A 27,765-nucleotide genomic window follows, 5' to 3' on the forward strand; every position below is an offset into this window, starting at 1 on the left:
CCGCTTCTGTCAGCAGCTCTTCTGCAGCTCCGATGGCGTCACCTGCAATATGAGTATCAGGACCTCTCCCATGGTGGCCACGCTCTCTGGCCTTCTGCTGCTTCGGTAACTGCTCTCTTTACTTCTCTTCAGCCGCTTGACATATCCTTCCAGTGGCTTCTCCTGGTCTTCTTGTAGCGCTGGTGCCAGCCTGGTGTTCCCGCGCGCATATTTAGGATTTCAGCCGCAGTTCAGCAGCACTGCTGATTAGAGCCACCTGATTGGCTCTTCGGCACCACGTGACTACACAGCGTGCACGCGGATTACCTTCAGCAGCCGTGCGCTACACAATACACTTAAGCAGCACGGGGTTAGGTTTAGGGTTAGGTTTTGGGTTAGGGTTACCTAAACCTAAACCTAACCCTATCCCGAAACCGAAACCCTAAACCCTAACCCCGTGCTGCTTAAGTGTAGTGTGTAGTGCACGGCTGCTGAAGGCAATCCACGTGCACGCTGTGTAGTCACGTGGTGCCAAAGAGCCAATCAGGTGGCTCTAATCAGCAGCGCTGCTGAACTGCGGCTGAGATCCTAAATATGCTTCCGCGCACTGCTCCGCTGGCTCCCGCTGACGTCATGTCTGGTATGTCACCTCTGTGCCTCCTCCACAGGAATAATCTGCTGTACCCAGCCCTCTAGTAGTATGGCGTCTTAGGTTAAGGAAATGTGAGCTGCAACTAACTACATGCTCTTCCCTCTGCTGTGCTGTAAAAAGTGCATCCCTACATTAACCCCTTACCAACAAACGTTATGCATGTACAATGCACATTGAATACCATTGTATGGAGCGGGTTTAAGGAATACTATGTTTGCTCCATATACAGCCAAGTATCATCTCTCTTTGAGAGCTGACACCCACCCACAACAGCCATGATTGAAGAGAACACTGATTGCAGCTGCTAGCCCTTTGAATACCACTATCAATTCTAACAATGACATTTAAATGTCCCGCTCAGCATAGAAAAGTCCTTAATGACCTCTCACAACGAGGTGTCATCTGGATGTCATGGCAGCCGAGTGCATCTAATGGCTCCCAGTGATGCAAAGACTGCCTGCCCATTATTATGTGCCTGTGGCACATCTTAATAGAGCACCAGTCAAAATATAATAGAATGCAATATTGTAATATAGTATTCTACTACATGAATATTCCACCCATCGCAAAAATAAAGTTCCTTATCAGGACAAAAAAAAAAGTCAAATTAGGTCAAATATTTTTTTTCATATTATTAGAAAAAAAAATAATTATATATTATATATATATAATATAAGTTTAGCTCTGTTCCCTTTTTCCAGTCTTCACATTAAAGGAAAAAAAAAAAATTAAATCCAATATCTTATGTGGTATGTTAAATGGTCTCTTTGCAAAACACAACTCATCCTGCAAAACACAAGGGGTCATGAAGCCATGTCACCAGAAAAATGAAAATGATTTTTTTTTTAAAGTGGGGGAGGGAAACAACTGGAAGACAAAAAGGGGTGCAGCGTGAGCGATTAAAATGGCTGTCCCACTTGCAACCATTTTGCTGTGGGAAGCAGACAGCGCTAAGTGGGACAATCCCTTTAATAATTTACAATAGGTTTTTGATCACCTTCTGTGACTTGTCTACATCTATGTAAAACCAGTTGGATGTCAGCAGCCACTTTTTATTAGCACGATGTGATTTGCAGACACTCTGTCACACATGGAGATCACTTTTTATCCCCACATCCTGATCATTGCTGACTGAAATGTCCTGTAATCCGCTATAATGCACCTGTTGGCATTAGTCTCTTACCTGGATCCATGCGCAGCACAATGACAGCCAGGAGCAGGAGAGCGAGCAGCGCCGGTCGGACGGGAATGTTACGAGTCCACGTCAATGCAGCAGTCAAGGTAGCATAAATCAGCCGAGCAACCTGTAAGTATCTCGCTCGTACATTTCCTGCAACGCAAAAACAGTTGGAAAGTCACAGAAAATCCAGAAATCGCGTAGCGACTCAAAGACCTGAAATAAATCCACCACATCATCATGGACAAGGAGCTACAGTAAAACCTAATCTCCATATCCCAGCCATTAAGCCAGGATGCCTCCAGACTACATCAAAATCTATTACGTTGCATACTGTAGATCTCTACTTGCTGTCAGTGAATGTGCAGCATCCCATAGGGAGACACCTGACATATGTGGGGAGCTGGGAGGGTAAAGTGATGGCTTGTCATGGCGGCACTTACCAAACTCTTTCCTGGAGGGAACACACGCAGCCAAGGACAGAGTATCACTGCAAGCAACCCCTAGGATAGGGAATGTCAATACACCCGTGACTGTAGTTGTCACGGGTGATGCCACCATTCCTCCACACACCAGTATGACCCTCAACGGAGAACTAAATGCAGTTTCAGACAGTTTTTGAGTACCACAGGTCCATAGGAACGGTTAGAGCCCAGTTTAAACTTTACTTAAAAATTTTAACAGATTATACCAGGCAGTTTACTTCTTTAATCTTTCTCTAAATCTTTACAGTGCAGGCAAGGCACAAAACTTGAGGTCAGGGAGGAAACTCAGGATGACACCCGTCCTGCAGTCTATGTTATCTGCCAGGAACTGCTCCTGGTGGGGAATACTTCAGAGGAGGCAATGGGTAGGGTCACTCCACAGACACTGACAGAAGTTAGATTGAAGTACCTCCACCCAGCCTTGGAGATGCATGGGTGTGACAAGTAAAGGGTGTACCTCTACACGGTGATCCTGGCTCTGGACGACCACATAGGAAAACTTGAGGACTTATTAGTACATTTGCATTGGCCTTGAGAAGAAGTAGTTACTTACAATTGCTCTCTCACTTTTGGGGGCCTCACTCCATTCATATCCAGAACACAAGCTAGACGAGAAATCTCTCCTCCTCTTCAATACTCCAGTACATGAGGACTAAAGGTGTCCCCATGTACCTGGACCTCCTAAACAGCAACACTCCTGAAGACATGGACTCCTTTCCCGCTCTCAATCACTCCTATTTATACCCTCTTTCACACTACATGACATAACTTTATACATTTACATGCAGGCTTTGATTTTAGCAGACATTAAAGGGGTGGTCTCGCGAAACAAAGTGGGGTTATACACTTCCGTATGGCCATATTAATGCACTTTGTAATATACATCGTGCATTAAATATGAGCCATACAGAAGTTATTCCACTTACCTGCTCCGTTGCTAGCGTCCTCGTCTCCATGGTTCCGTCTAAATTCGCCGGCAGCTTGCTTTTTTAGACGCGCTTGCGCAGTCCGGTCTTCTCCATTCAGCACGAGCCGCTTCAGTGTGCTCCCCGCTACAGCTCTTCTGCGCATGCGCAGACGAGCTGTCACTGCTCGGGAGCGCGCTGGAGCGGCCATTCTGTACCTTCCTCTGTTAGAGGAAGGTGCAGAGCTGCCGAGCTGTCCGGAGAAGCCGCCCAGCTGTCAAGCCGCCCAGCTGTCCCGCCGTCCAGCTGTCCTGGTAAGTGATGGGCCGGGGGGGCTGTCGCTGCGCCGGGGGAACTAGCGCTGGGCCGGGGGGGCTGTCGCTGCGGCGGGGGAACTAGCGCTAGGCCGGGGGGGCTGCCGCTGTGATGGGGGAACTAGCGCTAGGCCGGGGGGGCTGCCGCTGGGCCGGGGGGGGCTGCCGCTGGGCCGGGGGGGGCTGCCGCTGTGATGGGGGAACTAGCGCTAGGCCGGGGGGGCTGCCGCTGCACCGGGGGAACTAGCGCTAGGCCGGGGGGGCTGTCGCTGGGTCGGGGGGGGCTGTCGCTGGGCCGGGGGGGGCTGTCGCTGGGCCGGGGGGGGCTGCCGCTGGGCCGGGGGGGGCTGCCGCTGTGATGGGGGAACTAGCGCTAGGCCGGGGGGGCTGCCGCTGCACCGGGGGAACTAGCGCTAGGCCGGGGGGGCTGTCGCTGGGTCGGGGGGGGCTGTCGCTGGGCCGGGGGGGGGCTGTCGCTGGGCCGGGGGGGGCTGTCGCTGGGCCGGGGGGGGCTGCCGCTGTGATGGGGGAACTAGCGCTGGGCCGGGGGGGGCTGCCGCTGGGCCGGGGGGGGCTGCCGCTGGGCCGGGGGGGGCTGCCGCTGGGCCGGGGGAACTAGCGCTAGGCCGGGGGGGCTGCCGCTGTGATGGGGGAACTAGCGCTAGGCCGGGGGGGCTGCCGCTGTGATGGGGGAACTAGCGCTAGGCCCGGGGGGCTGCCGCTGCGCCGGGGGGGGGCTGCCGCTGTGATGGGGGAACTAGCGCTAGGCCTGGGGGGCTGCCGCTGTGATGGGGGGGGGGGGGGGGCTGCGCCGGTTACCTTCTGCCTGGCGGTGGGTGACAGGTCGGCCGTGTTCACTCCAGGGGTCCGGTCGGCGGCTGCGGGGCGTCTGGTTGCCATGGAGACACAGCTGGTAGCGTCTCGGGAGCGCGCACGTCGGGCTACAGCAAGCGATGCGAAAAGAGCTGGCGGCCATCTTGGGAAAAAGTTTTATAAGTTGCTGAAACGCTGGAACGGTAAGTAGAAACCAGCTAGGAAAGTAATTTACAGGGGTAATTAGTAATGTATGTTTAATTAGGGGGACTGGGCAAAAAAAAAAAATTCACTGCTTCCTCGAGACATCTCCTTTAACCTCTCTAGTGCTGCAGCTGTGCAACATACATACTGGGAATGACAAGACAGGCTTGCACAGTGCATCAACATAAGATTAACATGTATGATATTTATGGAGGGGACCAGGATGGTGTACTGGGCCACTACAAATGTGCATATTCTTCTTGTACAGACCTCATACTTCTCACAGAAGAGGGTTGACAACAATTATATCCACATTAGTCAATACTTTGTGGACTCCAGACTGATACATTGTAGCAAACTGAAAGGACAGGAGGGAGATTTGTGCTTCTGATGTGTGAGCTGAGAGGGTTAGGAAGGATTTAAAGGGGTTGTCCCGCGAAAGCAAGTGGGTCTATACACTTCTGTATGGCCATATTAATGCACTTTGTAATGTACATTGTGCATTAAATATGAGCCAAACAGAAGTTATTCACTTACCTGTTCCATTGCTAGCGTCCTCGTCTCCATGGTGCCGTCTAATCTTCAGCGTCTAATCGCCCGATTAGACGCGCTTGCGCAGTCCGGTCTTCTGCTTTTCTCAATGGGGCCGCTCGTGCCGGAGAGTGGCTCCTCGTAGCTCCGCCCCGTCACGTGCCGATTCCAGCCAATCAGGAGGCTGGAATCGGCAATGGACCGCACAGAAGAGCTGCGGTCCACCGAGGGAGAAGATCCCGGCGGCCATCTTCACCAGGTAAGTAAGAAGTCACCGGAGCGCGGGGATTCAGGTAAGCACTGTCCGGTTTTTATTTTTAACCCCTGCATCGGGTTTGTCTCGCACCGAACGGGGGGGGGGGGGGGGGGGGCTATTGAAAAAAAAAAAACCCGTTTCGGCGCGGGACAACCCCTTTAAGTCTCTGAACATGAACAACAATGTTGGCATTCAATGACAACAAGCAAGAAGCTTGTTTCAACTCTGCGCAATGGTATGTTTCACTCATCCATTGCTCCACTCCATCTGAATTTGATTACTCCGCCTTCCCTCCACTGAATCTGCTGTGATACCTTTAAATTTGTCATAATCTGTGCGCAATGGTATGTCCCATTGCTTCACATAAATTGAATTGACTCTATTTGTACTATATGTATTTTCCTCATCACCTCCACCAAATAGTTTTCTCCCTGTCTCATCTTAGTGTTGCTGGACACAGTTTGTTTTTGTAAGGCTGCATTCACACGAACGTATATTGGCTCGGGTTTTACGCCGAGCCGATATACGTTGTCCTCATGTGCAGGGGGGGAGGCTGGAAGAGCCCAGGAGCAGGAACTGAGTTCCCGCCCCCTCTCTGCCTCCTCTCCGCCCCTCTGCACTATTTGCAATGAGAGGAGGCGGAACGGGGGCGGGGCTAAATTCCGGGAATTAGCCCCGCCCCCGTTCCACCTCTCCCCATTGCAAATAGTGCAGAGGGGTGGAGAGGAGGCAGAGAGGGGGCGGGAGCTGAGTTTCTCTCTACACTCGACCGAAACTGCCCTTACAAAAGTAACAAATGACCTGATGACTGCAAAGTCGAGAGGTGATTACTCTCTACTAATCCTCCTTGACCTGTCTGCTGCATTTGACACTGTCGACCATAATCTCCTTCTCACTATGCTCCACTCTATTGGTCTAAAGGATACTGCTCTCTCCTGGTTCTCCTCCTACCTCTCTGACCGCTCTTTCAGTGTTTCCTTTGCTGGTTCTATCTCTGCTCCACTTCCTCTCGCTGTCGGGGTACCCCAGGGCTCGGTCCTTGGTCCCCTTCTTTTCTCTATCTATACTGCCCCAATTGGACAAACCATCCACAGATTCGGCCTCCAATACCATCTCTATGCTGACGACACCCAACTGTACACCTCCTCTCGTGAGATCTCTGGACCATTCCTCCAAAATATCACCGACTGTCTGTCCGCTGTCTCTAACACTATGTCCTCCCTTTTTCTCAAACTAAACCTCTCTAAAACTGACCCCCTTGTCTTTCCACCTTCTAACCGACCTCCCCCTCAACATCTCCATTCCAGTGTCTGGCACCATCATAACCCCCCGACGGCATGCCCGATGCCTTGGGGTCACACTGGACTCTGACCTCTCCTTTGCCCCCCATATCCAATCTCTGGCCCAAACATGCCACATGCACCTCAGAAATATTGCTAAAATACGTCCGTTCCTAACCACGGACACGCTAAAGACGCTCGTGGTTGCACTCATCCACTCCCGGCTTGACTACTGCAACTCGCTACTCATTGGCCTCCCCCGCACTAGACTTGCTCCGCTCCAATCCATACTAAATGTAGCAGCTAGACTCATTTTTCTATCCAGTCGTTATTCAGACGCCTCTGCATTATGCCAGTCGCTGCATTGGCTGCCCATCCACTGCAGAACTAAATTTAAACTCCTCTACCTCACTCACAAAGCTCTGCATGGCGCTGCGCCACCATACATCGCCTCCCTACTGTCAGTACACCACCCAGCCCGCTCACTCCGATCGGCTAACACACTTAGACTAAACACCCCTGTAATACGAACCTCACATGCTCGCCTACAGGACTTCACTAGAGCAGCACCCATCCTCTGGAATGCTCTACCCCAAGGCATCCGGACAATTCCCGATGCACGAAATTTCAGACGTGCCTTAAAAACGCACCTCTTCAGGGAAGCATACCAAATCTCCTGACCTAGTCCCTCGCCCCTCCCTATGGTGCTCCACCCTGTTTGCCTTCTGATAAATGATCTGTACATAAAATTTCCTATTGCCTGTGTTCCCCACCCCCTGCACCTCCTGTACCACCCTCAACCCATTTGTGTCTAACCCAATGTACCTTATATTGTAATTGTTGTATTGTTTTGCATTTATCCATGCCTGAAAGCGCTGCGGAATAAGTTGGCGCTATACAAATAAAGATTATTATTATTATTATTATAACTTCTGACCATTTGCAACCTGTCTATCAGCATAAATTCACAGAAGGGGCAGTCGAAAAAGTCTCCAAAAGTATATATTAAAGCCCTATCACAGAGGGGACTTAGAATAAAAGAATACATTTTTATTAAGAAATATATTAAAATCAGGCACACTAGTGCAGGTCGTTAGGTGGACGATACGACTGATTATTTTAGGACACACATTAAACAATCATTGGAGATATGTATCAAGTGATCACTATGATGGGTCTCACGTAATGTATCTGTCTCTGCATGGACCCAAAGGTGATTGACGTGGTAACTTGACACTGTGACCCTTAAATTAGATCCACTTGAAATCTTGTCCAGAAGAAGGGAAGTGGTTATATGATTAAACAGTGGATCGTTGTGGATCTATATGGGAAGGGTTCTGTCTCCATCAGCTGGTCAGCTTCTGATTAATTTGTGGTGTTCTTATTACCTAGACACCATCAGAAGTACTGAGTTGTATAGCTGTTTGGTAATTTTACAGTGTCAATAGTGCTTAATTCTAGTTCTTCGAGCCTTTTGATATAGGGATCGAAGTGCTAGACTCCAATTAACAAAGTTGTTGAGATCTAGCACCGTATCCAATGTCAAATCTCAACTCTTCGAGCCTATTGATAATATAGGGGTCGAAGTGTTAAACTCCAAAATTTCCTTGGGGGCTGTTAGACTCAACGTGTTTCACCACTATATTAGGTGGATCATCAGGAGTGTTACAGAGCTTTAATGTCGCTTATTAGGAGTATACGTGAGTAAGCTTAGTAATGCAAGAGAGTAATTTTTTTCAGAGTCTAAATAGACAGAATACCAAGATGATGTGTCCTAAGGACAGGAACAACTGCACTTACAGATATGGTTGAAAATGACCACAATGAGTCAAAGAGAATGTATTGGAGGGATGGAAGACTGCCTATGAGCTGGACATTGGTTTTCTCCAGCAGGTTTCGGGGTATTTTGTAGCTTCCAAATTGTATAGTGTGCACACATCATCGACCAGATCAGACACAAGCTATCAGTCTCCTATCCAAAATGGCTCTCTGGGCAGAAACACCCAGACGGCCCCTTTTATTGTAAAGCATAACACCTGCCCTTTAATGGGCGTGCAACAGATTACATCAGTAACATATAGAATTCTCATTTGTCGGATCAAATAGAATCCCCCCTCCTTCCTGCCCACCTTCTCTCAACTCCAATGTATAAGCAAGCCTTTGTCTTACGTACTTTCAGTTTTGAGCACATGTTTGTATCTCTTTGTTGTGAGCTGGATTATGGAGAAGTTTCTGTGTGGGGGATGGGAAAGGACTGGGGAAACACTCAGTATTGAATACAAGCAATAACATAGAATACTGTGATTTAACTCTTTCCTTATGCAGCAGAGTTCCACATTAGGCTGAAGTCCCAAAACGCACATAATCCGTCTAGTTTAATACAAATCGATAGACATTTTACACTGACTAATTATCATGTCTATCACACCTATTGTTCTCACAGGTCGTACTCTTATATCAGATGCAACTGGAGAGCTGATTTCTTTCCGTTTTCAAATCTAGAGTCCTACAGCCTTCGCCAAGCCTCACTCGGGTGGTCAATCTGGAGGGGGCCTGACTAATTGTCGGACTGGTCAGATGGTAAGACTCTTAGCCCTAATCTATAACAGGAGGGCCCCAAGGTAGAGGTGACCATTAGGGGTTATTCTAAGTATATGGAGTCGATACTCCCAAAAAGCACCTGTTTGTTTTACAGGAAGCTTACGCCAAGCAAACCTAATTACAGTTCACTTGATGCAGCTGATTGCTAACCTGGTTGGCGCTTGGGCGCTTTGCCAGGATCTACAGCAGAATAGTGCAGAGCAATGCAGCTATACCCATATTAATTGGGATATAGATAGAGGTAATGCTCCAGAGTAGCACCTGTCTGTTTTAGAGGAAGCTCCGTTGAATATCACTGAGCTATCTAGTTTGCAGCTTCGTCCCTATAGTATACCCAGAGGTTCCCCCTTGATTCGTATATAATCTAAGTAAAAGATGGATAGATGGAAAACAAAAAAGATGGTGTCCGTAGCCCAGATGGTAGGCTAGGGAATGAAGCCTTGTCCAGTATTGACCTGCTTATATACCCAAGTCACCTCCTACAAGGGGGTTGGTTTATATTAGTTCACCAATCATAGTGCGGTACGCCCATCTGTCATCTAGCCATGTGTAACAAACATGTTCATCTGTTCCTCATTAATCCAAAAGTGATATAGTCATCTCACATCCTGACTTAATGTGTCCGATATAGATCTCTAAATCCTTATACTAAGTTCACGATTGTACGTATCGGCTCATAGTAGCGGGAGAGGGTGGAGGCAGGACTTCGCACGTCAGCCGGTGGGGGGGCCGAGTTATAGCGCATTATCGTGACGCGATGCTTCACTGCGTCATTCCTCACGCCCAGTATTTGGGCCAATCAGAATGGTAGGGTGGAGCTAGAGCGCACCACATTGGAATGTAAACGGGCGTTAGTGCGTCGTGACGTAATTATGTTACGTCATGACAATTCCTGCGTTACGTCTAGTGGAACGCATAGGGGGCCAGTCAAGATGGTGGGGCTAGAGCGCGCCACATTGGGATGTGATGTGATCGGGCGTTAGTACGTCGTGACGTCATTCCATTACGTCATGACGTTCTTGCGTTACGATATAGTCATCTCACATCCTGATTTAAAGGGGTTGTCCCGCGAAACAAAGTTGGGGTATACACTTCTGTATGGCCATATTAATGCACTTTGTAATGTACATTGTGCATTAATTATGAGCCATACAGAAGTTATTCACTTACCTGTTCCGTTGTTGGCGTCCCCGTCTCCATGGTGCCATCTAATTTTCAGCGTCTAATCGCCCGATTAGACGCGCTTGCGCAGTCCGGTCTTCTCCGTGTTGAATGGGGCTGCTCGTGCTGGAGAGCTGCTCCTCGTAGCTCCGCCCCGTCACGTGTGCCGATTCCAGCCAATCAGAAGGCTGGAATCGGCAATGGACCGCACAGAAGACCTGCGGTCCACCGAGGGTGAAGATCCCGGCGGCCATCTTCACAAGGTAGGTAAGAAGTCACCGGAGCGCGGGGATTCGGGTAAGTGCTATCCATTGTTTTTTTTTCTACACATGCATCGGGTTTGTCTCGCGCCGAACGGTGGGGCTATTGAAAAAAAACAAAAACGTTTCGGCGCGGGACAACCCCTTTAATGTGTCCGATATAGATCTCTAAATCCTTATACTAAGTTCACGATTGTACGTATCAGCTCATAGCAGCGGGAGAGGGTGGAGGCAGGACTTCGCGCGTCAGACGGTGTGGGGGCGGAGTAATAGCGCATTATCGTGACGCGAGTCGTCACGGCCAATCCTCGTCATGCTTCCCCGAGTCATCCTCACGCCCAGTATTTGGGCCAATCAGAATGGTAGGGTGGAGCTAGAGTGCACCACATTGGAATGTAAACGGGCGTTAGTGCGTCGTGACGTAATTATGTTACGTCATGACGTTCCTGCGTTACGTCTAGTGGAACGCATAGGGGGCCAGTCAAGATGGTGGGGCTAGAGCGCGATCCATACCCGTAGGGACCTTCGCATGCTCAAATTGCATGGCATGCAGATATATAAGAAAGGGAAGTTCATTTGAATCCACAGCAACCGGGAAAAAATACGAAATACGTGATTTTATAAATTGTTTATCAACAAATGTGGTCTACCTTATTACATGCAACTGCAATAAACAGTATATAGGAAAGACCCGTCAACAACTACGGCGTAGAATCCTCGGCCACATCGGAAATATTGGGAGAAAAGAGGCGACCTCGGTATCAAGGCATGTATTGGGACCAATACGGCGGAAACGCAGACTACTTAAAATTCCAAGGAGTAGAATTGATTAAATCAGACGGCATAAGGGGGGACGTTGACAACTTACTCCTCCAAAAAGAGGCCGGTTGGATATTCCGATGTGAGACCACTCAACCAACAGGCCTCAACGAATTATTATCCTTTAATTGTTTTCTCTGATGAATAATTGAGACACAGCCTTCACCTCAGACTAGGGCCCTATATCAGCTTTTTCGATTTTTTTTCGATATTTGACCTATGGCCTCCGTGTGCAATGAGAAACAAATACTTCTGATCACAAGTGATGATCTAAGTTACATCTGCATGATCGATTATAATATGTACCGCCATTCTTGTGCCTGTATCAGTTGAATCTCACAACCTTTAGGGATGTCGATCATCGCAGCATCAAATTATCTCACCCTAAGTTATATTTATCATCATTAACATATCAAAATCGAGTACTTACCTCATACATAAAACCTTTTGGTTACACTCGTGATGTGCCATAATCCTTTGAATCAATTACTACTTTACGAATGGGAATCAACTGTAACCAACTATGATTAACAACCATGTTTTGTCTTTTTAGTAATCTTATTCGTCATATCATCCCCCGATAATCTATTATTTTTTTCATATAGTTCCACCTCTAGCTACAAGAACCATAAATAGATGGTACTGTTAACAACTGATCTGCGACACAATTCCATTCATCCACTTCCCTCTAACATTGTATTAAGGGGAAGGGATTATGTAAATAGACACCGCCTCTTTCTTTATCGGCAATAGGGAGCTTCTATACCACGAAGACGCATCATTCATGACTTCCTACACGCCCCAATAGATGTAACGCAGTCACGTCATGATCCCACGTGATGGAGCCATAGTCTTCTATGCGTTCCACTATACGTAACGCAAGAACGTCATGACGTAATGGAATGACGTCACGACGTACTAACGCCCGATCACATCACATCCCAATGTGGCGCGCTCTAGCCCCACCATCTTGACTGGCCCCCTATGCGTTCCACTAGACGTAACGCAGGAATTGTCATGACGTAACATAATTACGTCACGACGCACTAACGCCCGTTTACATTCCAATGTGGTGCGCTCTAGCTCCACCCTACCATTCTGATTGGCCCAAATACTGGGCGTGAGGAATGACGCAGTGAAGCATCGCGTCACGATAATGCGCTATAACTCGGCCCCCCCACCGGCTGACGTGCGAAGTCCTGCCTCCACCCTCTCCCGCTACTATGAGCCGATACGTACAATCGTGAACTTAGTATAAGGATTTAGAGATCTATATCGGACACATTAAATCAGGATGTGAGATGACTATATCACTTTTGGATTAATGAGGAACAGATGAACATGTTTGTTACACATGGCTAGATGACAGATGGGCGTACCGCACTATGATTGGTGAACTAATATAAACCAACCCCCTTGTAGGAGGTGACTTGGGTATATAAGCAGGTCAATACTGGACAAGGCTTCATTCCCTAGCCTACCATCTGGGCTACGGACACCATCTTTTTTGTTTTCCATCTATCCATCTTTTACTTAGATTATATACGAATCAAGGGGGAACCTCTGGGTATACTATAGGGACGAAGCTGCAAACTAGATAGCTCAGTGATATTCAACGGAGCTTCCTCTAAAACAGACAGGTGCTACTCTGGAGCATTACCTCTATCTATATCCCAATTAATATGGGTATAGCTGCATTGCTCTGCACTATTCTGCTGTAGATCCTGGCAAAGCGCCCAAGCGCCAACCAGGTTAGCAATCAGCTGCATCAAGTGAACTGTAATTAGGTTTGCTTGGCGTAAGCTTCCTGTAAAACAAACAGGTGCTTTTTGGGAGTATCGACTCCATATACTTAGAATAACCCCTAATGGTCACCTCTACCTTGGGGCCCTCCTGTTATAGATTAGGGCTAAGAGTCTTACCATCTGACCAGTCCGACAATTAGTCAGGCCCCCTCCAGATTGACCACCCGAGTGAGGCTTGGCGAAGGCTGTAGGACTCTAGATTTGAAAACGGAAAGAAATCAGCTCTCCAGTTGCATCTGATATAAGAGTACGACCTGTGAGAACAATAGGTGTGATAGACATGATAATTAGTCAGTGTAAAATGTCTATCGATTTGTATTAAACTAGACGGATTATGTGCGTTTTGGGACTTCAGCCTAATGTGGAACTCTGCTGCATAAGGAAAGAGTTAAATCACAGTATTCTATGTTATTGCTTGTATTCAATACTGAGTGTTTCCCCAGTCCTTTCCCATCCCCCACACAGAAACTTCTCCATAATCCAGCTCACAACAAAGAGATACAAACATGTGCTCAAAACTGAAAGTACGTAAGACAAAGGCTTGCTTATACATTGGAGTTGAGAGAAGGTGGGCAGGAAGGAGGGGGGATTCTATTTGATCCGACAAATGAGAATTCTATATGTTACTGATGTAATCTGTTGCACGCCCATTAAAGGGCAGGTGTTATGCTTTACAATAAAAGGGGCCGTCTGGGTGTTTCTGCCCAGAGAGCCATTTTGGATAGGAGACTGATAGCTTGTGTCTGATCTGGTCGATGATGTGTGCACACTATACAATTTGGAAGCTACAAAATACCCCGAAACCTGCTGGAGAAAACCAATGTCCAGCTCATAGGCAGTCTTCCATCCCTCCAATACATTCTCTTTGACTCATTGTGGTCATTTTCAACCATATCTGTAAGTGCAGTTGTTCCTGTCCTTAGGACACTCATCTTCTTGGTATTCTGTCTATTTAGACTCTGAAAAAAATTACTCTCTTGCATTACTAAGCTTACTCACGTATACTCCTAATAAGCGACATTAAAGCTCTGTAACACTCCTGATGATCCACCTAATATAGTGGTGAAACACGTTGAGTCTAACAGCCCCCAAGGAAATTTTGGAGTTTAACACTTCGACCCCTATATTATCAATAGGCTCGAAGAGTTGAGATTTGACATTGGATACGGTGCTATATCTCAACAACTTTGTTAATTGGAGTCTAGCACTTCGATCCCTATATCAAAAGGCTCGAAGAACTAGAATTAAGCACTATTGACACTGTAAAATTACCAAACAGCTATACAACTCAGTACTTCTGATGGTGTCTAGGTAATAAGAACACCACAAATTAATCAGAAGCTGACCAGCTGATGGAGACAGAACCCTTCCCATATAGATCCACAACGATCCACTGTTTAATCATATAACCACTTCCCTTCTTCTGGACAAGATTTCAAGTGGATCTAATTTAAGGGTCACAGTGTCAAGTTACCACGTCAATCACCTTTGGGTCCATGCAGAGACAGATACATTACATGAGACCCATCATAGTGATCACTTGATACATATCTCCAATGATTGTTTAATGTGTGTCCTAAAATAATCAGTCGTATCGTCCACCTAACGACTTACGTGTATTTGTGTTATTTGTTGTGCCCTAGTGTGCTTGATTTTAATATATTTCTTAATAAAAATTAATTTTATTTTAAGTCCCCTCTGTGATAGGGCTGTCTATCAGCATGGCCGCAGTGGGCTGTGAACTGTATGGAACAGTGGTCAGGCACATGCATTTATTCACACACACTGGACCCCAATCTCCTTCCATCAGCTGCCCCAGAATGACAAGATCATACCTGACAGACTGACTGACTGCACCTGCTGCTGTCGCTCTCTTTCCACTTTGGCCTCCTCCTGTTGTAGGCGCTGCTTCTCCTCTCTCACAGCGGTTAGCACCACTTCCTGTTGCTCTTTGTTACGCACTCGATAATCCTTGGCCAACTCCTCTGCCTCTGACAAGTGACCAAGAGGGAGGAGAATGTTTAGGAGGTGCAGCTCTGCCACTCGCTTATACTGAGGTGAAGGGTGGTTGACGTGACCTCTGAGCCAATCTCTGCTTAGCTCCACCACCACATGAGGCTGTTTCACCCTGCTATATAGGAGGAGGCTGCAGAAACAGAAGGAGGGTAAAATACATAACGGATCTTGTACTGATCCTGAAATATCCTCCAGAGCTGCACTCACTATTCTGCTGGAGTCACTGTGTACATGCATTACTTATCCAGTATTGATCCTGAGTTAGATCCTGTATTATACTCCAGAGCTACACTCACTATTCTGCTGGTGGAGTCACTGTGTACATACATTACTTATCCTGTACTGATCCTGAATTACATCCTGTATTAGGGCCAATGCTCACGGACAGATTATTGCTGCGGAATCCGTAGCCAGACATCCGCTCCGGATTTCGGAGCAATAGCCGCCCATAGACATGCTATGTTAAGGGACTCTCCCCTGTCCATGAGTGGAAATCAAGTGTGTTTTTCTGCTCGCGGGGGAGAATCGCAGCATGTTCTATATTGTGCGGAAAACCGTGCGGATGGCTTCCATTGCAGTCAATGGAAGCTGTCCGTTCCACAATACTTCGATTGTGAGCACACTAAAAGTATAGCGGGAAAACACGTCACCGCCCAGCACTGGTGCGTCATGCGCTGTGCATGTGGGCCGAGTCCTTGGACGGGACACTTGCAGCGGTTTTGGAGAGGCGAGTATGGGGTCTCTAGGAGGGTGGGTGTGTGTTGATTACACTGCAATATTTTGCAGGCAGCATCCGACACGGCCATGAGCATGAGGCCTTATACTCCAGAGCTGCACTCAGTATTCTGCAGTTTCAGAGATGTAATCCCCCAGGATTCCCTGCTTGTTATTGTTAGCACAAAACCTGATTGGGCAATTTGCATTCTGCAAAGCTTCATCTTATCATCAGTGGCTGTAAAATCATCTCATAGGTAAAGCTATGCCCCTACATTAAAGACGTGTGTCTAGATCGCTCCAAAGCAAGTAGCGAGGGAGCAAGGGACTGGGGGGCGGAGGTTAAGACAGGAAGAGTAGGTAGCGACCAGAGTAGGTAGGAGGAGCTAGAAAAGGAAGAGGAGCAAGGAGGAGGAGGAGGACCGGCCATTCTACATGGAGTAAAGAAGAGAGAAGACGTGCCGAGTTCAGCGAGGAGGAATCAGCGATGGATCAGCTCATGCAACAGATCAAAGAAGCGGTTGCCAGCCAGGGACCGGAATGGCTGATGCGGATGGCCGCCGAAATTGGAGCAACGCCGTCGGGTGAAGCCGGGGCAGGAAGGGATCCTCTGGTTCAGGCCGAGAGCAGCGAGCCCCGCGGAAAACCACAGAGGAGAAGAATCCCCCCTACCAGGCTGAGCCCGAGCCCAGCCACGAAGAAGGGGGGCCAGAATGAGAGCCCGAGACTGGTGAGAGCAAGCGGCGGCGGTGGAGCGCGGTCGCAGCGCACAACGGCGGGAAGCAGTCAGGGCGCGACCGGAAGAAGCGCCGGAGTGATCGTGGAAGAAAATCCAGGATCTACCAGGAGTAGAGCGGCGGTTTCCAGGAAGGGTAAGTCCAGCGCGGGAAGGGGTTGCCCCACGGCTGTCCAGCGTCCGTTAGAGTCAGACCCTCGCGCCGCGCCGGCGGAGGGATCTGCGGGCCGGAATGAGTTCCGACGCCGGGACTCGCGAGCGTCGGGAGACGAGCGATAGCTGCGCGAGCGAGTCCCTCAGCAGCGCGGGCGGCAGCAGCAACCGTAGTAGGGGGCAAAGGAGCGAGAATGCAAGGGGGGGGGGGTAGCTAGCAGGTATTGGCCCACGGCGGGAAAACAGAGGGGACCGGGGGGGGGGGGGGGTGGGAAAGAGGGAGGACGCAGCTAGCTCGGCTTCTATATCGCCCCGGGGCTCATGTGCTAAAGTGAGGGGCACTCCAATGAGGCTGGATGAGGCCACTACAAGCCGGCAGAGGGCTTACGGGGCAAGGCAGAAGAAACAGAACAACCAGGGGGGGTATAAGGGGGGGGAAGGGGGAAGCTACGTGCCCGGTAGTCATGGGGCCTGTAGCGGAATAATTAGAGGATTAGGTCATAGGCAAGGAGAGTTTAACGTAGCGGGCAGGGGACGGCGCAGCGAGGCAAGGCAGGGCAGTTCGTCGTCAGGGGAGTTTTGCGCAGGCCGCGAGGCGTCCCCCGTTGGCAAGGGGCGCCAGAGATCGGAAGCAGTGCAAAGGAGCAATAGGTGTAGCGGCCAAGGGTCTTCGGCTTGGGCTACGCGGCACACTTTACCTTATTCACCGGCTTCCTCCACAGACGAGAGGCGGGCCGTCCGCACCAACAGGCAGAGCGAACCGGTCGCGGCCACCAGAGCCTCACATGGCTATAGCATGATACCCCGTGGTGTCTCTCCCAATAGGGACATGGTACGACACGCGGTGGCGAGCCCATCACGGACCCAATTTAGACCGAGCGACCCGTCATTTCCCTCGGCAAGGCCGGAGGACGAATTGGAGGGTGAGTTTTCATGTGATAAAGTGTGGGGTGACTCGTCACCCGGTAATATGAGTAACTTTATGGTAGCGCTGAGAGTGCTGGTGAATGATTTTGAGATAGAAAAAGGACAAAGGGTGTCCCATGGTTATCTGAGGAGACGAGACTTGCCCGTCGTTGGTAACGTGGCTCACGCTCCCGGGTACTCGCCAGAGGTGGCGGGCGGGAAAAGCGAAGAGTCGGTGAGAGGTGGCTTACGGTTTTTGGATTCACTTTTTTGTGGCGTGGCCCCCCTGGGGATGGGCCTCGCGGATGATACAATGGAGAAAATAAAAAATGGAGTATATGTTGACATTTGGTCGCTCCTATCGGTGGAGCACGTGGCAGTTGACAAGGAGCGTTTTTCGGAACGGGGAGTCGACAAAAAGCCTAGAATAGCAAAGACGTTTAGTAATTGGTTGCAAGCCATGTTGACCCTGGCTCACGTGATGTGCCAGCAGCAGCCGTTCAAGGGTCCGGAGTTGCTGGTATACATCAATACGATTCATAGCGCTTACAAGCTGCACGGTGGTGCAGCTTGGTGGCGTTATGACAAAGATTTTCGTCGTCGCATTTCGGGTATAAAGGAGGCGAGCTGGGCGACGAAGGCAACTGATGCCTGGATCCAGCTTATTCTGGCACAAAAGCCGGCGAAGCCGTTTTTTCAGACCAACACCACGGGAGCCGGAAATGGGCAACAGGCACCCGTGGCGCACAAGCCCTCAGGGTCCTGTTGGGCCTTTAACGAAGGACACTGCCGGTTTCTTGCCGCTTGCAAATTCCGGCATGAATGTTCCTTCTGCGGCGGTTCGCACGCAGCGGTACGTTGCTTCCGGAGACAAACAAAATGCGCCTTCGGGCACACCCGTGCCTGGGGGCAATGCCAGTGAACGCCCAGTTCCTGGAGGATTGGTTAGACAAGTATCACAGGAGACGGGAAGCAAACCTGCTTAAAGTAGGTTTCGCTTCGGGTTTCGTAACTCCGCATAATCCAAGTTCTGCGTTAACGCTTAGCCGCAATCTAAAAATCGGCATACGAGAACAAGGAGTTAGTGATGGAGAAGTTGCTGAAGGAGGTGGAGTTGGGTCGGATGGCGGGGCCGTTCCAGGAGCCGCCATTCGAGAACTTGCGAGTTTCACCTTTGGGCCTGGTACCAAAGAAGGAATCGGGCAAGTTCCAGCTTATCCATCACTTATCCTACCCGGCGGGCGATTCTGTAAACGACGGTATCTCAAAAGAACAGACAGCCGTATCGTACACTTCGTTCGATAGGGTGGTCTGCCTAGTCCGGGAGGCAGGAAGCGGCGCGCTATTGGCAAAGGCCGACGTCGAGTCAGCTTTCCGGCTGCTGCCGGTGCATTCAGATTGTTTCCACCTATTGGGCTGCCGCTTGGAGGGCCTTTATTTCGTGGACATGTGCTTGCCGATGGGATGCTCCATCTCGTGCTACTACTTCAAAGTCTTCAGTTCGTTCCTAGACTGGATGTTTCGATACGAGACAGGCATGCGATCGGTTTTACAGTATCTGGACGATTTCCTTTTCGTCGGGCCATCAGACTCGGAGGTATGCGGTTTTCTACTGTCTTCCTTTCAAGGTTTGATGGAAAAAGCGGGAGTGCCGTTGTCGCGCGGAAAGACGGTCGGTCCGGTCACACGCCTAACGTTCTTAGATATAGAGATTGATACGGAGGCGATGGTTTTTCGGTTACCTGAAGAGAAAGTAGCGCGACTACGTCAGGAAGTAAAGCTGGTTGGCGGATCTAAGAAGGTTACACTGCACCAGCTGCAAGTACTCCTAGGCCTGTTAAACTTCGCATGCCGGGTCATTCCAATGGGCCGCCCTTTTGCGAGGCGGCTGTCATTGGCAACGGCAGGAGTAAGGGAACAGCACCACTTTGTCAGAGTGACAAAGGGCATGCGGGAGGACTTGCACGTATGGCAAGTATTCCTCCGGGCATTCAACGGACAGGTGATTTGTCAGGCGACGGAGGTTGCAAACGAGAAACTTGGACTGTTTGCGGACGCATCAGGTGCGTGCGGTTTCCAGGTAATTTTGGAAGATAGTTGGTGCAGTGCAGCATGGCCCAAAGAGTGGGTCGAGAGACGATGGGTTAAAAATATAACGCTTTTGGAAATTTTCCCATTGATGGTGGCCGTGGAGATCTGGGGTTCGGTTTTGGAAAATAAGAACATCTGCTTCTGGTCGGATAACCAGGCAGTAGTGACAGCAGTGAGTAAACAGTCATCCAGATCTCCATTGGTTTTGGCAGTGGTACGCCATTTGGTTTTGAGATGTTTACAAAATAGCATCAAGCTGAAGGCAAGACATGTACCCGGAACAAATAATAATACGGCCGACGCTCTTTCTCGTTTCCAGATGGAGAGATTCAGGGAACTTCACCCGACAGCGGATATCGAAGGGGTATGTTGCCCGTCGTTCTTATGGGAGATAATAGAAAGGAGCTTATAACTCTGATTCGCAATTCGGTTGCGGAATCTACGTGGAAACGTTATAACGCAATATGGAAAGCATGGCTGGAAGCCGCGGGGGGGCATTTCCCCGTAGGAGAGCGGGCAAGAGCAGTGACGTTGGACATATTAGCAGGAATGCGGCGACGGGGCGCGTCGGCAGATGCGGCGCGCAAGCACTTATCAGCAATCGCATTTTGTTGCGCATGCACGGTCAACGCGACGTGACAAAGGAATTTGTCTTCGGACAGATCATAAAAGGTTGGAAGAAAGAGAATTCGTCAAGAGACGACAGGCGGCCGATAACTTTTGAGTTGCTCAACGCGATGCTGAGAGTTTTGGAGTGGGTGTGTAAAGACGAAGGAGAGGTGCTGCTTTTCAGAGTCGCGTTTTCGCTAGCATTTTTCACGGCGCTGAGACTGGGCGAATTAGTAGCCCCCAGCAGAAGGAAGCTGGGGGGGGGGGGGGGGGGGGTTGCTTTTTGCGGACGTGTTGTGCGGTGAAGCCGATATAAAATTACGGATTCAAAAGTCTAAGACGGATGTGTATGGCGCAGGCGAGTGGCTACGCATAGCCGCACTAGGGTCAGCGTCATGCCCAGTTTCGTTGCCAAGAAAGTTTTTGGCGCGTCACAACGGTAAGGGACAACTGCTGGTGCATGCTTCCGGGGCCCCGCTAACAAAGTTCCAGTTCGGGGCGGTCATGCGCGCATGCTTGCGAAATCTAGGTTTCGAACCCAGTGAGTTTGGCACGCATTCTTTTAGGATTGGCGCAGCCACGTCGGCATTTGCATGTGGCCTGAGAGTAGAAGAAGTGAAGCGGGTCGGACGCTGGAGGTCGGAGGCGTACAAGTCGTACGTCCGACCTGACTTGCGAGTTTTATAATAGTGGGGTGATGATTTTAACCTTTGGTGTTCCGTTATTGTGTTTGCTTTGCAGGTTCGGAATGGACTATATGGGTGGTGGGACATTCTTTTATACACTGGGCTGAAAAAAAGAGCGGGGACCAGGCCTATTGGCAGGAACCTGGGCCTGAAAGAGGTCCAGGTAAAATGGCATGGTATAAGAGGACTGCAATGGGCCAGGCTGCTCCATGAGATTTTGTGCGTCAGCAGGTGGTCCCAAGGAAAGGTGATTCTAGTCATTCACGCAGGTGGGAATGACTTGGGGAGAGTAAAAGTCACGGAGTTGGTGACGCTCATGAAAGAAGACATGCTGCGATTCAGAAAGTTTTTTGAGCAGACCATTCTGGTATGGTCTGACATAGTCGCAAGAAGAGTTTGGAAGGATGCGAGGGACGTGGAAGCTATTGATAGGGTCAGGAAGACCGTTAATTTTAAGATTTCAAAATTTGTTAGGTCAATAGGTGGGATAGCTATTAGGCACTGGGAGTTGGAGAAGAAGGTGCCAGGGATGTGGAGGAAGGATGGTGTTCATTTAAGTGACATAGGTATGGACACTTTCTTATCAGGGCTGCAGGATGGGGTCGAGGCGGCTTTGTCGCTGGCATGTGGGGGGCGGAGTGCAGCGTAGGTAGGCTGCATTCCTTTGTGGCGTTAATAGGGGAATTTCCATGCCAGCTGGGGAATTGAGGGCGTCTACAGGCCATAATGGGCTTTCTCACGCCTTGAAAGAATTTGAGCGTTAGCAGTTAATAAATAGTTGATAGGCATGGGAAGAGAAAAAGATAAGTTAAGGTTAGAATAATAAATAAATAAAGCTGTGGCCTTCTCACATAGCTTTTGCCAGCATTAAACAAAATGGATGTTCTGTTTTCAATAAAGAAGTTTATGCAACAAGAAGTAGTCACGTGTATTTAATAAAAGGGAGCAGGTTAAGGGATGGGAAGTCCCCCCAGTCTCCTGACATGCATGCTGACTGTTTCCGCTGACAATCATGTCAGTACTGATCTAATGTATTTACAAAGTGCCTGCACTGTAGATTCCTTCTATACATAGACACGTGATGATAGTAATGAGTGGACATCAGTATTATGTATTTGGTCACCATTGAAGGATTCTGTCCAGGGACATTACCACATCTCCATGATATTGTGTGGCACCTCCTGTGGGCTCCGGTAGTACTGCAGCAGCCACGGCAAGACCTCCCGCCATCTCTCCATTTCAGCCAGAGCCTGGATCGCTATCACCGCAAGAGACGCTTTCATCAGATCATTCCTGGGGGCGCAAAAGACGACGGACCCGATTATAGAAAAAGTGACTCCTAGTGAAATTGTTCTCACTTCTATGAAAAGACTTTTATAGGTTTTATGGTCAAAGAAACTTCATCGCCAACAAATAGAAGAGTTCTACAACTTTCTTACATATTTTCTATTTCGATTCCTTTGCAATGCCAAAATCTATGCTTGCTGTCACTAAGAGGGAATATTTTTTGTCTACACGGAAAACACTCCAGACCTAATCGTGCTGAACAGCAGGGGATTCACTATCCATTAAGATGTGCCTGTTAACTGCTCTTGCCTTCTCAAGCAAGAGCTGGCGATGGCGCTGCGTACAAAACTTTATATCTTCTTCCACAACGCTAATTCTCCTTTTCCAGCCCAATTATTACGCAAACCATTACAGGAGGACATCACATGACAGGAATATCAACACTGAGATCCTCGTCGTGCTTGTTCTCACTCTTTAAGTTATGCATTATTGATGATCCTACAAGGACCTCCTGTGACACAGCAGAAGGTGTAAAACACCTAATAAATCACACATAGCCTTTACAGAAACTGGCAGACAGCAGCGACTCCCAGAGGGCAGGTGTCTACTACAAGGACTTCGCAACAGAATATATGTTACCATTCCCTACAGGGAAATGTGTGCGAGCTGCAAAAAGTAGTTTCTACATGCAGGGCTCTGGCTCCAATACCCACACCCCTCCCCTTGTACAAGAATAAAACTCCTGTAATAGTGCCTCCCCCTCCCAACCCATGTACAAGAACAAAACTCCTGTAATAGTGCCTTCCCCCCCACCCCATGTACAAGAACAAGACTCCTGTAATAGTGCCCCCCCACCCTATGTACAAGAACAAAGCTCCTGTAATAGTGCCTCCCCCCCCCACCCCATGTACAAGAACAAAGCTCCTGCAATAGTGCCTTCCCCCCCCCCACCCCATGTACAAGAACAAAGCTCCTGCAATAGTGCCCCCCTCCCCCATGTACAAGAACAAAGCTCCTGCAATAGTGCCCCCCCTCCCCCATGTACAAGAACAAAGCTCCTGCAATAGTGCCTCCCCCCCCCCCATGTACAAGAACAAAGCTCCTGCAATAGTGCCTCCCCCCCCCAACCCATGTACAAGAACAAGACTCCTGTAATAGTGCCTTCCCCACCCCATGTACAAGAACAAAGCTCCTGCAATAGTGCCTCCCCCCCCCCCCATGTACAAGAACAAAGCTCCTGCAATAGTGCCTCCCCCCCCAACCCATGTACAAGAACAAGACTCCTGTAATAGTGCCTTCCCCACCCCATGTACAAGAACAAAGCTCCTGTAATAGTGCCTTCCCCCCCATGTACAAGAACAAAGCTCCTGCAATAGTGCCTCCCCCCCCACCCCATGTAAAAGAACAAAGCTCCTGTAATAGTGCCTTCCCCACCCCATGTACAAGAACAAAGCTCCTGTAATAGTGCCTTCCCCCCCCCCCCACTCCATGTACAAGAACATAGCTCCTGTAATAGCGCCCCCCCCTCCCCCATGTACAAGAACATAGCTCCTGTAATAGTGCCCCCCTCCCCCATGTACAAGAACATAGCTCCTGTAATAGTTCCCCCCCTCTCCCCCATGTACAAGAACATAGCTCCTGTAATAGTTCCCCCCCTCTCCCCCATGTACAAGAACATAGCTCCTGTAATAGTTCCCCCCCTCTCCCCCATGTACAAGAACATAGCTCCTGTAATAGTTCCCCCCCTCTCCCCCATGTACAAGAACATAGCTCCTGTAATAGTTCCCCCCCTCTCCCCCATGTACAAGAACATAGCTCCTGTAATAGTTCCCCCCCTCTCCCCCATGTACAAGAACATAGCTCCTGTAATAGTTCCCCCCCTCTCCCCCATGTACAAGAACATAGCTCCTGTAATAGTTCCCCCCCTCTCCCCCATGTACAAGAACATAGCTCCTGTAATAGTTCCCCCCCTCTCCCCCATGTACAAGAACATAGCTCCTGTAATAGTTCCCCCCCTCTCCCCCATGTACAAGAACATAGCTCCTGTAATAGTTCCCCCCCTCTCCCCCATGTACAAGAACATAGCTCCTGTAATAGTTCCCCCCCCTCCCCCATGTACAAGAACATAGCTCCTGTAATAGTTCCCCCCCTCCCCCATGTACAAGAACATAGCTCCTGTAATAGTTCCCCCCCCCTCCCCCATGTACAAGAACATAGCTCCTGTAATAGTTCCCCCCCCTCCCCCATGTACAAGAACATAGCTCCTGTAATAGTGCCCCCCCCTCCCCCATGTACAAGAACATAGATCCTGTAATAGTGCCCCCCCCCTCCCCCATGTACAAGAACATAGCTCCTGTAATAGTGCCCCCCCTCCCCCATGTGCAAGAACATAGCTCCTGTAATAGTGCCCCCCCCTCCCCCATGTGCAAGAACATAGCTCCTGTAATAGTGCCCCCCTCATCTACAAGAATATAAGTACTATATTACTGCCTCCTATGTACACAAACACATTAGTGCCCCCTTTGGTCAGTGTATTGGGTGATGATGCAGGTGACGCTCACTTTCTGTCCCCTGGTTCAGTGATGACGATCTGCAGTCCTCTTTCACACAGCTCCAGGGCTCCTGCAAAGTTCCTGTCTAGCAGCAGCACGTCGGTAGCTGTGTTCAGTAAGGACAGCGCTGGTGGTGTCCCTGAAAGTGACAAGTGTGAGCAGTCCCACATGGCGCTGAGGGAACAGCTAGACACGTTCTCGGTCACCGCCATGGTCAGGTGATGCCGGCACTGGCTTGGACCTACAAAAGGAAAATAGCTCGGTTACTATACACCATAAATAACGCATTTTGGTAATAAGTCTCAGTGGTAACAGTACAGTGCAAATAACAGCAACATTTGGTGTAATTTTTTTACAATACTTAGAAAGTGGCTTGTAACTTTTTTCGAAGTGCAGCTGCATTGCGAGAAACTTTACCGTGACTCCCAAGCAACTAAGTTCGATTATGGAGAGCATTTTTAGAACCATGATGCTTTAAAAGATGACATCCCATTCTTACATCTTCAGCGCCCCCTGCTTGTTCAGCATATAGCTCTCTCTAGTGACGTCACGGTCAGTAGTCTTATTCCCCTGACAAAGGTCCAATTGGGGGCCGAAACATCGCCTTTATCTGTTTATGCTATGGGGGAATAAAGCACTTCTTGTAAATTGTTCACATCCATGGATGCTGCCACGACTTTTCATTTCTCAAAACACTGCGGATGACGTTCGATTCCAGGTGGCTGCTGGATCATTTAACTCTTTCCAATCCACTGTCTGACGTCTGAAGACATTCTGGTTGAAGGCTGTACAGCTCCGATATCAGAAGACGTCTGGCAGGGCATTCTTACTGTATATTACTAGCCGCTTTGTTGTCGGGGGCCTCTCCAGCATGTCACATACTGCAGTACTGGCTCTAGCCAGCAGATGGTGCCATTGTATAATGGCAGAAAGAGACAGCCCCCTAGGAAACCCTGAATCCAAAATTGGATTGCAAAGGGTTAAAAGGTCCTACCATAACTGTGGTTTATTATATGTGCGGCTGGTAATTTTTTCTGCTCTAGTCTTATCCCATTAGTGACCACCCATATGTGTTTTCACATCCTAGGTGTCTGGACTTCATTCTACAAGGTTGTGAAAACACGTTGGTCCTGTAGAATAAAGCTGCGGGGTTTGGGAGTGTTACAGTGCCTTGCTATTGGCTACTAGAGGTAGCTGACAGTCTGGAGCTATCACTGGGGACCACAGTGTGTGCTCCTCGGTCATATGATTGCCATTATTTACCAGATAATGGCGATCAAGTGAAAGTTAAAAAAATGTTTAAAAAGTTAACGTTTCATCCGCCCACGGATAAGTGAAGTGAGATGAAGGTAAAGGTAAAGTCCCCTGGTGCAAGCACCGAGTCATGGCTGACTGGATTACATCACATTGTGCCGCTTTCTTGGCAGACTGTTTTTGTGGGGTGGTTTGCCATTGCCCTCCACAGCGATCTATTTACCCCCAGCAAGCTGGGTACTCATTTTACCGACATTGGATGGATGGAAGGCTGAGTTAACCTTGAGCAGGCTACCTGAACCTTCAGGTTGTGAGTGAGAGATTAGGACTGCATTTTTGCTGCCTTAACATTCTGGACCACACGAGGCCATAGGATCTGTGAGGTGAGATCCAACTACTTACCTAAGGTCTCAGTGATGTCCTCCAACGATCTCTTCCTGCAAGGATCTTTCCTCGGCTTCCGCCGGCCAGCAAAATGGTCGATGCATGCATAGAAACCAAGGAGGGCCTGGCGAATTTGAGATCTCTTTGCTTCTGGCTACCAAAGCTAGCCGACAGCCTGCAGATGTCATCAGGGGCCGTGGTGAGCGGTCCCTAATCATGCGATCGCCGTTATCCAATGGATAATGGCGATCACGTAAAAAGTTTTAAAAAAAAGTTGAAAGTTAGTTTCGTCTTCCCTCACCAATTCGATCGGTCCTCCAATAGGATCTTCCTCCATAAATCTTCCACGGCTTCTGCACATGCTGACAGAATGGCTGATGCATGTGCAGAAGCCAGGGACGGTCCAGGAAATTTAAAATCTCCTTGCTCCAAACTACTATAGGTTGGAGCAGTAACCAGAGGCCCCAGTTAGCAGGACCCGATCACGTAATCGCCGTTATCCCATATTATAAAAAAGTAGCAATCTGTGTTATTCAGATCATTACCTATAAGGCCACTCTCATACATGAATATGGAAAAGCACTGCAATTTCAATCACAGAGCTTTGTCGCGATTTTACATTCGTTTTCGGCCGCAGTGTGTTTTAGCACACCCCATTATTGTGATGGGTGAGGAGATGTGATAAACAGACAAAGAGCAGGCAGCGCAAAAAAAAAAAATAGCAGCGCTGAAAAGCTCCATCCAGCAGCGCGGTCGAGCGAATGTCTGCAACGCCCCTGTCATGTCTCATCTACCTGACTATTCATTGACATGTATAACCTGTACTGTATCTGCAAGTGTTTGCCTTCTTTAGTTTGTCCCTTCTGGTTCTCTGTACCCTCTGTGTTGCATAACCCCTCCTTTTCCTCCTGCTTGGGAGTTTCCTGTCTATAGCCTATGTGCTAGGTCTCTATTCTGTGCTTTGGCTAACCATCATTCTTTTTACCTACTGCTGAATGTGCATTATACAAGATTTCTACCTGAATAAACCCTGGAATCTTCTCACATGCCTCTGCAGTCGAGTTGGATGCTGTCTGACAACATATACCTGGTGTGAGTACTGGTTCATAACTACAAGAGGAGTTACTTCAGCCGA

At 49.0% G+C, this 27,765-nt stretch overlaps 1 protein-coding gene across 1 annotated transcript; it reads right to left on the reverse strand.

The window, feature by feature from the left end:
• On the reverse strand, positions 1-26,844 carry PEX26 (peroxisomal biogenesis factor 26; the record flags this gene model as incomplete). Its single annotated transcript, XM_066588850.1, has 6 exons — positions 26,649-26,844; positions 25,002-25,233; positions 22,306-22,446; positions 15,078-15,388; positions 1,815-1,961; positions 1-42 (listed from the first exon to the last, which is right to left on the reverse strand). Coding segments are annotated over exons 2-6 (844 nt in total), but the record flags the coding sequence as incomplete, so codon positions are not given.
• Positions 26,845-27,765: the final 921 nt, after the last annotated feature.

The sequence above is a fragment of the Eleutherodactylus coqui genome, unplaced genomic scaffold (assembly GCF_035609145.1).
Source record: "Eleutherodactylus coqui strain aEleCoq1 unplaced genomic scaffold, aEleCoq1.hap1 HAP1_SCAFFOLD_527, whole genome shotgun sequence".
Classification (NCBI taxonomy): Eukaryota; Metazoa; Chordata; class Amphibia; order Anura; family Eleutherodactylidae; genus Eleutherodactylus; species Eleutherodactylus coqui.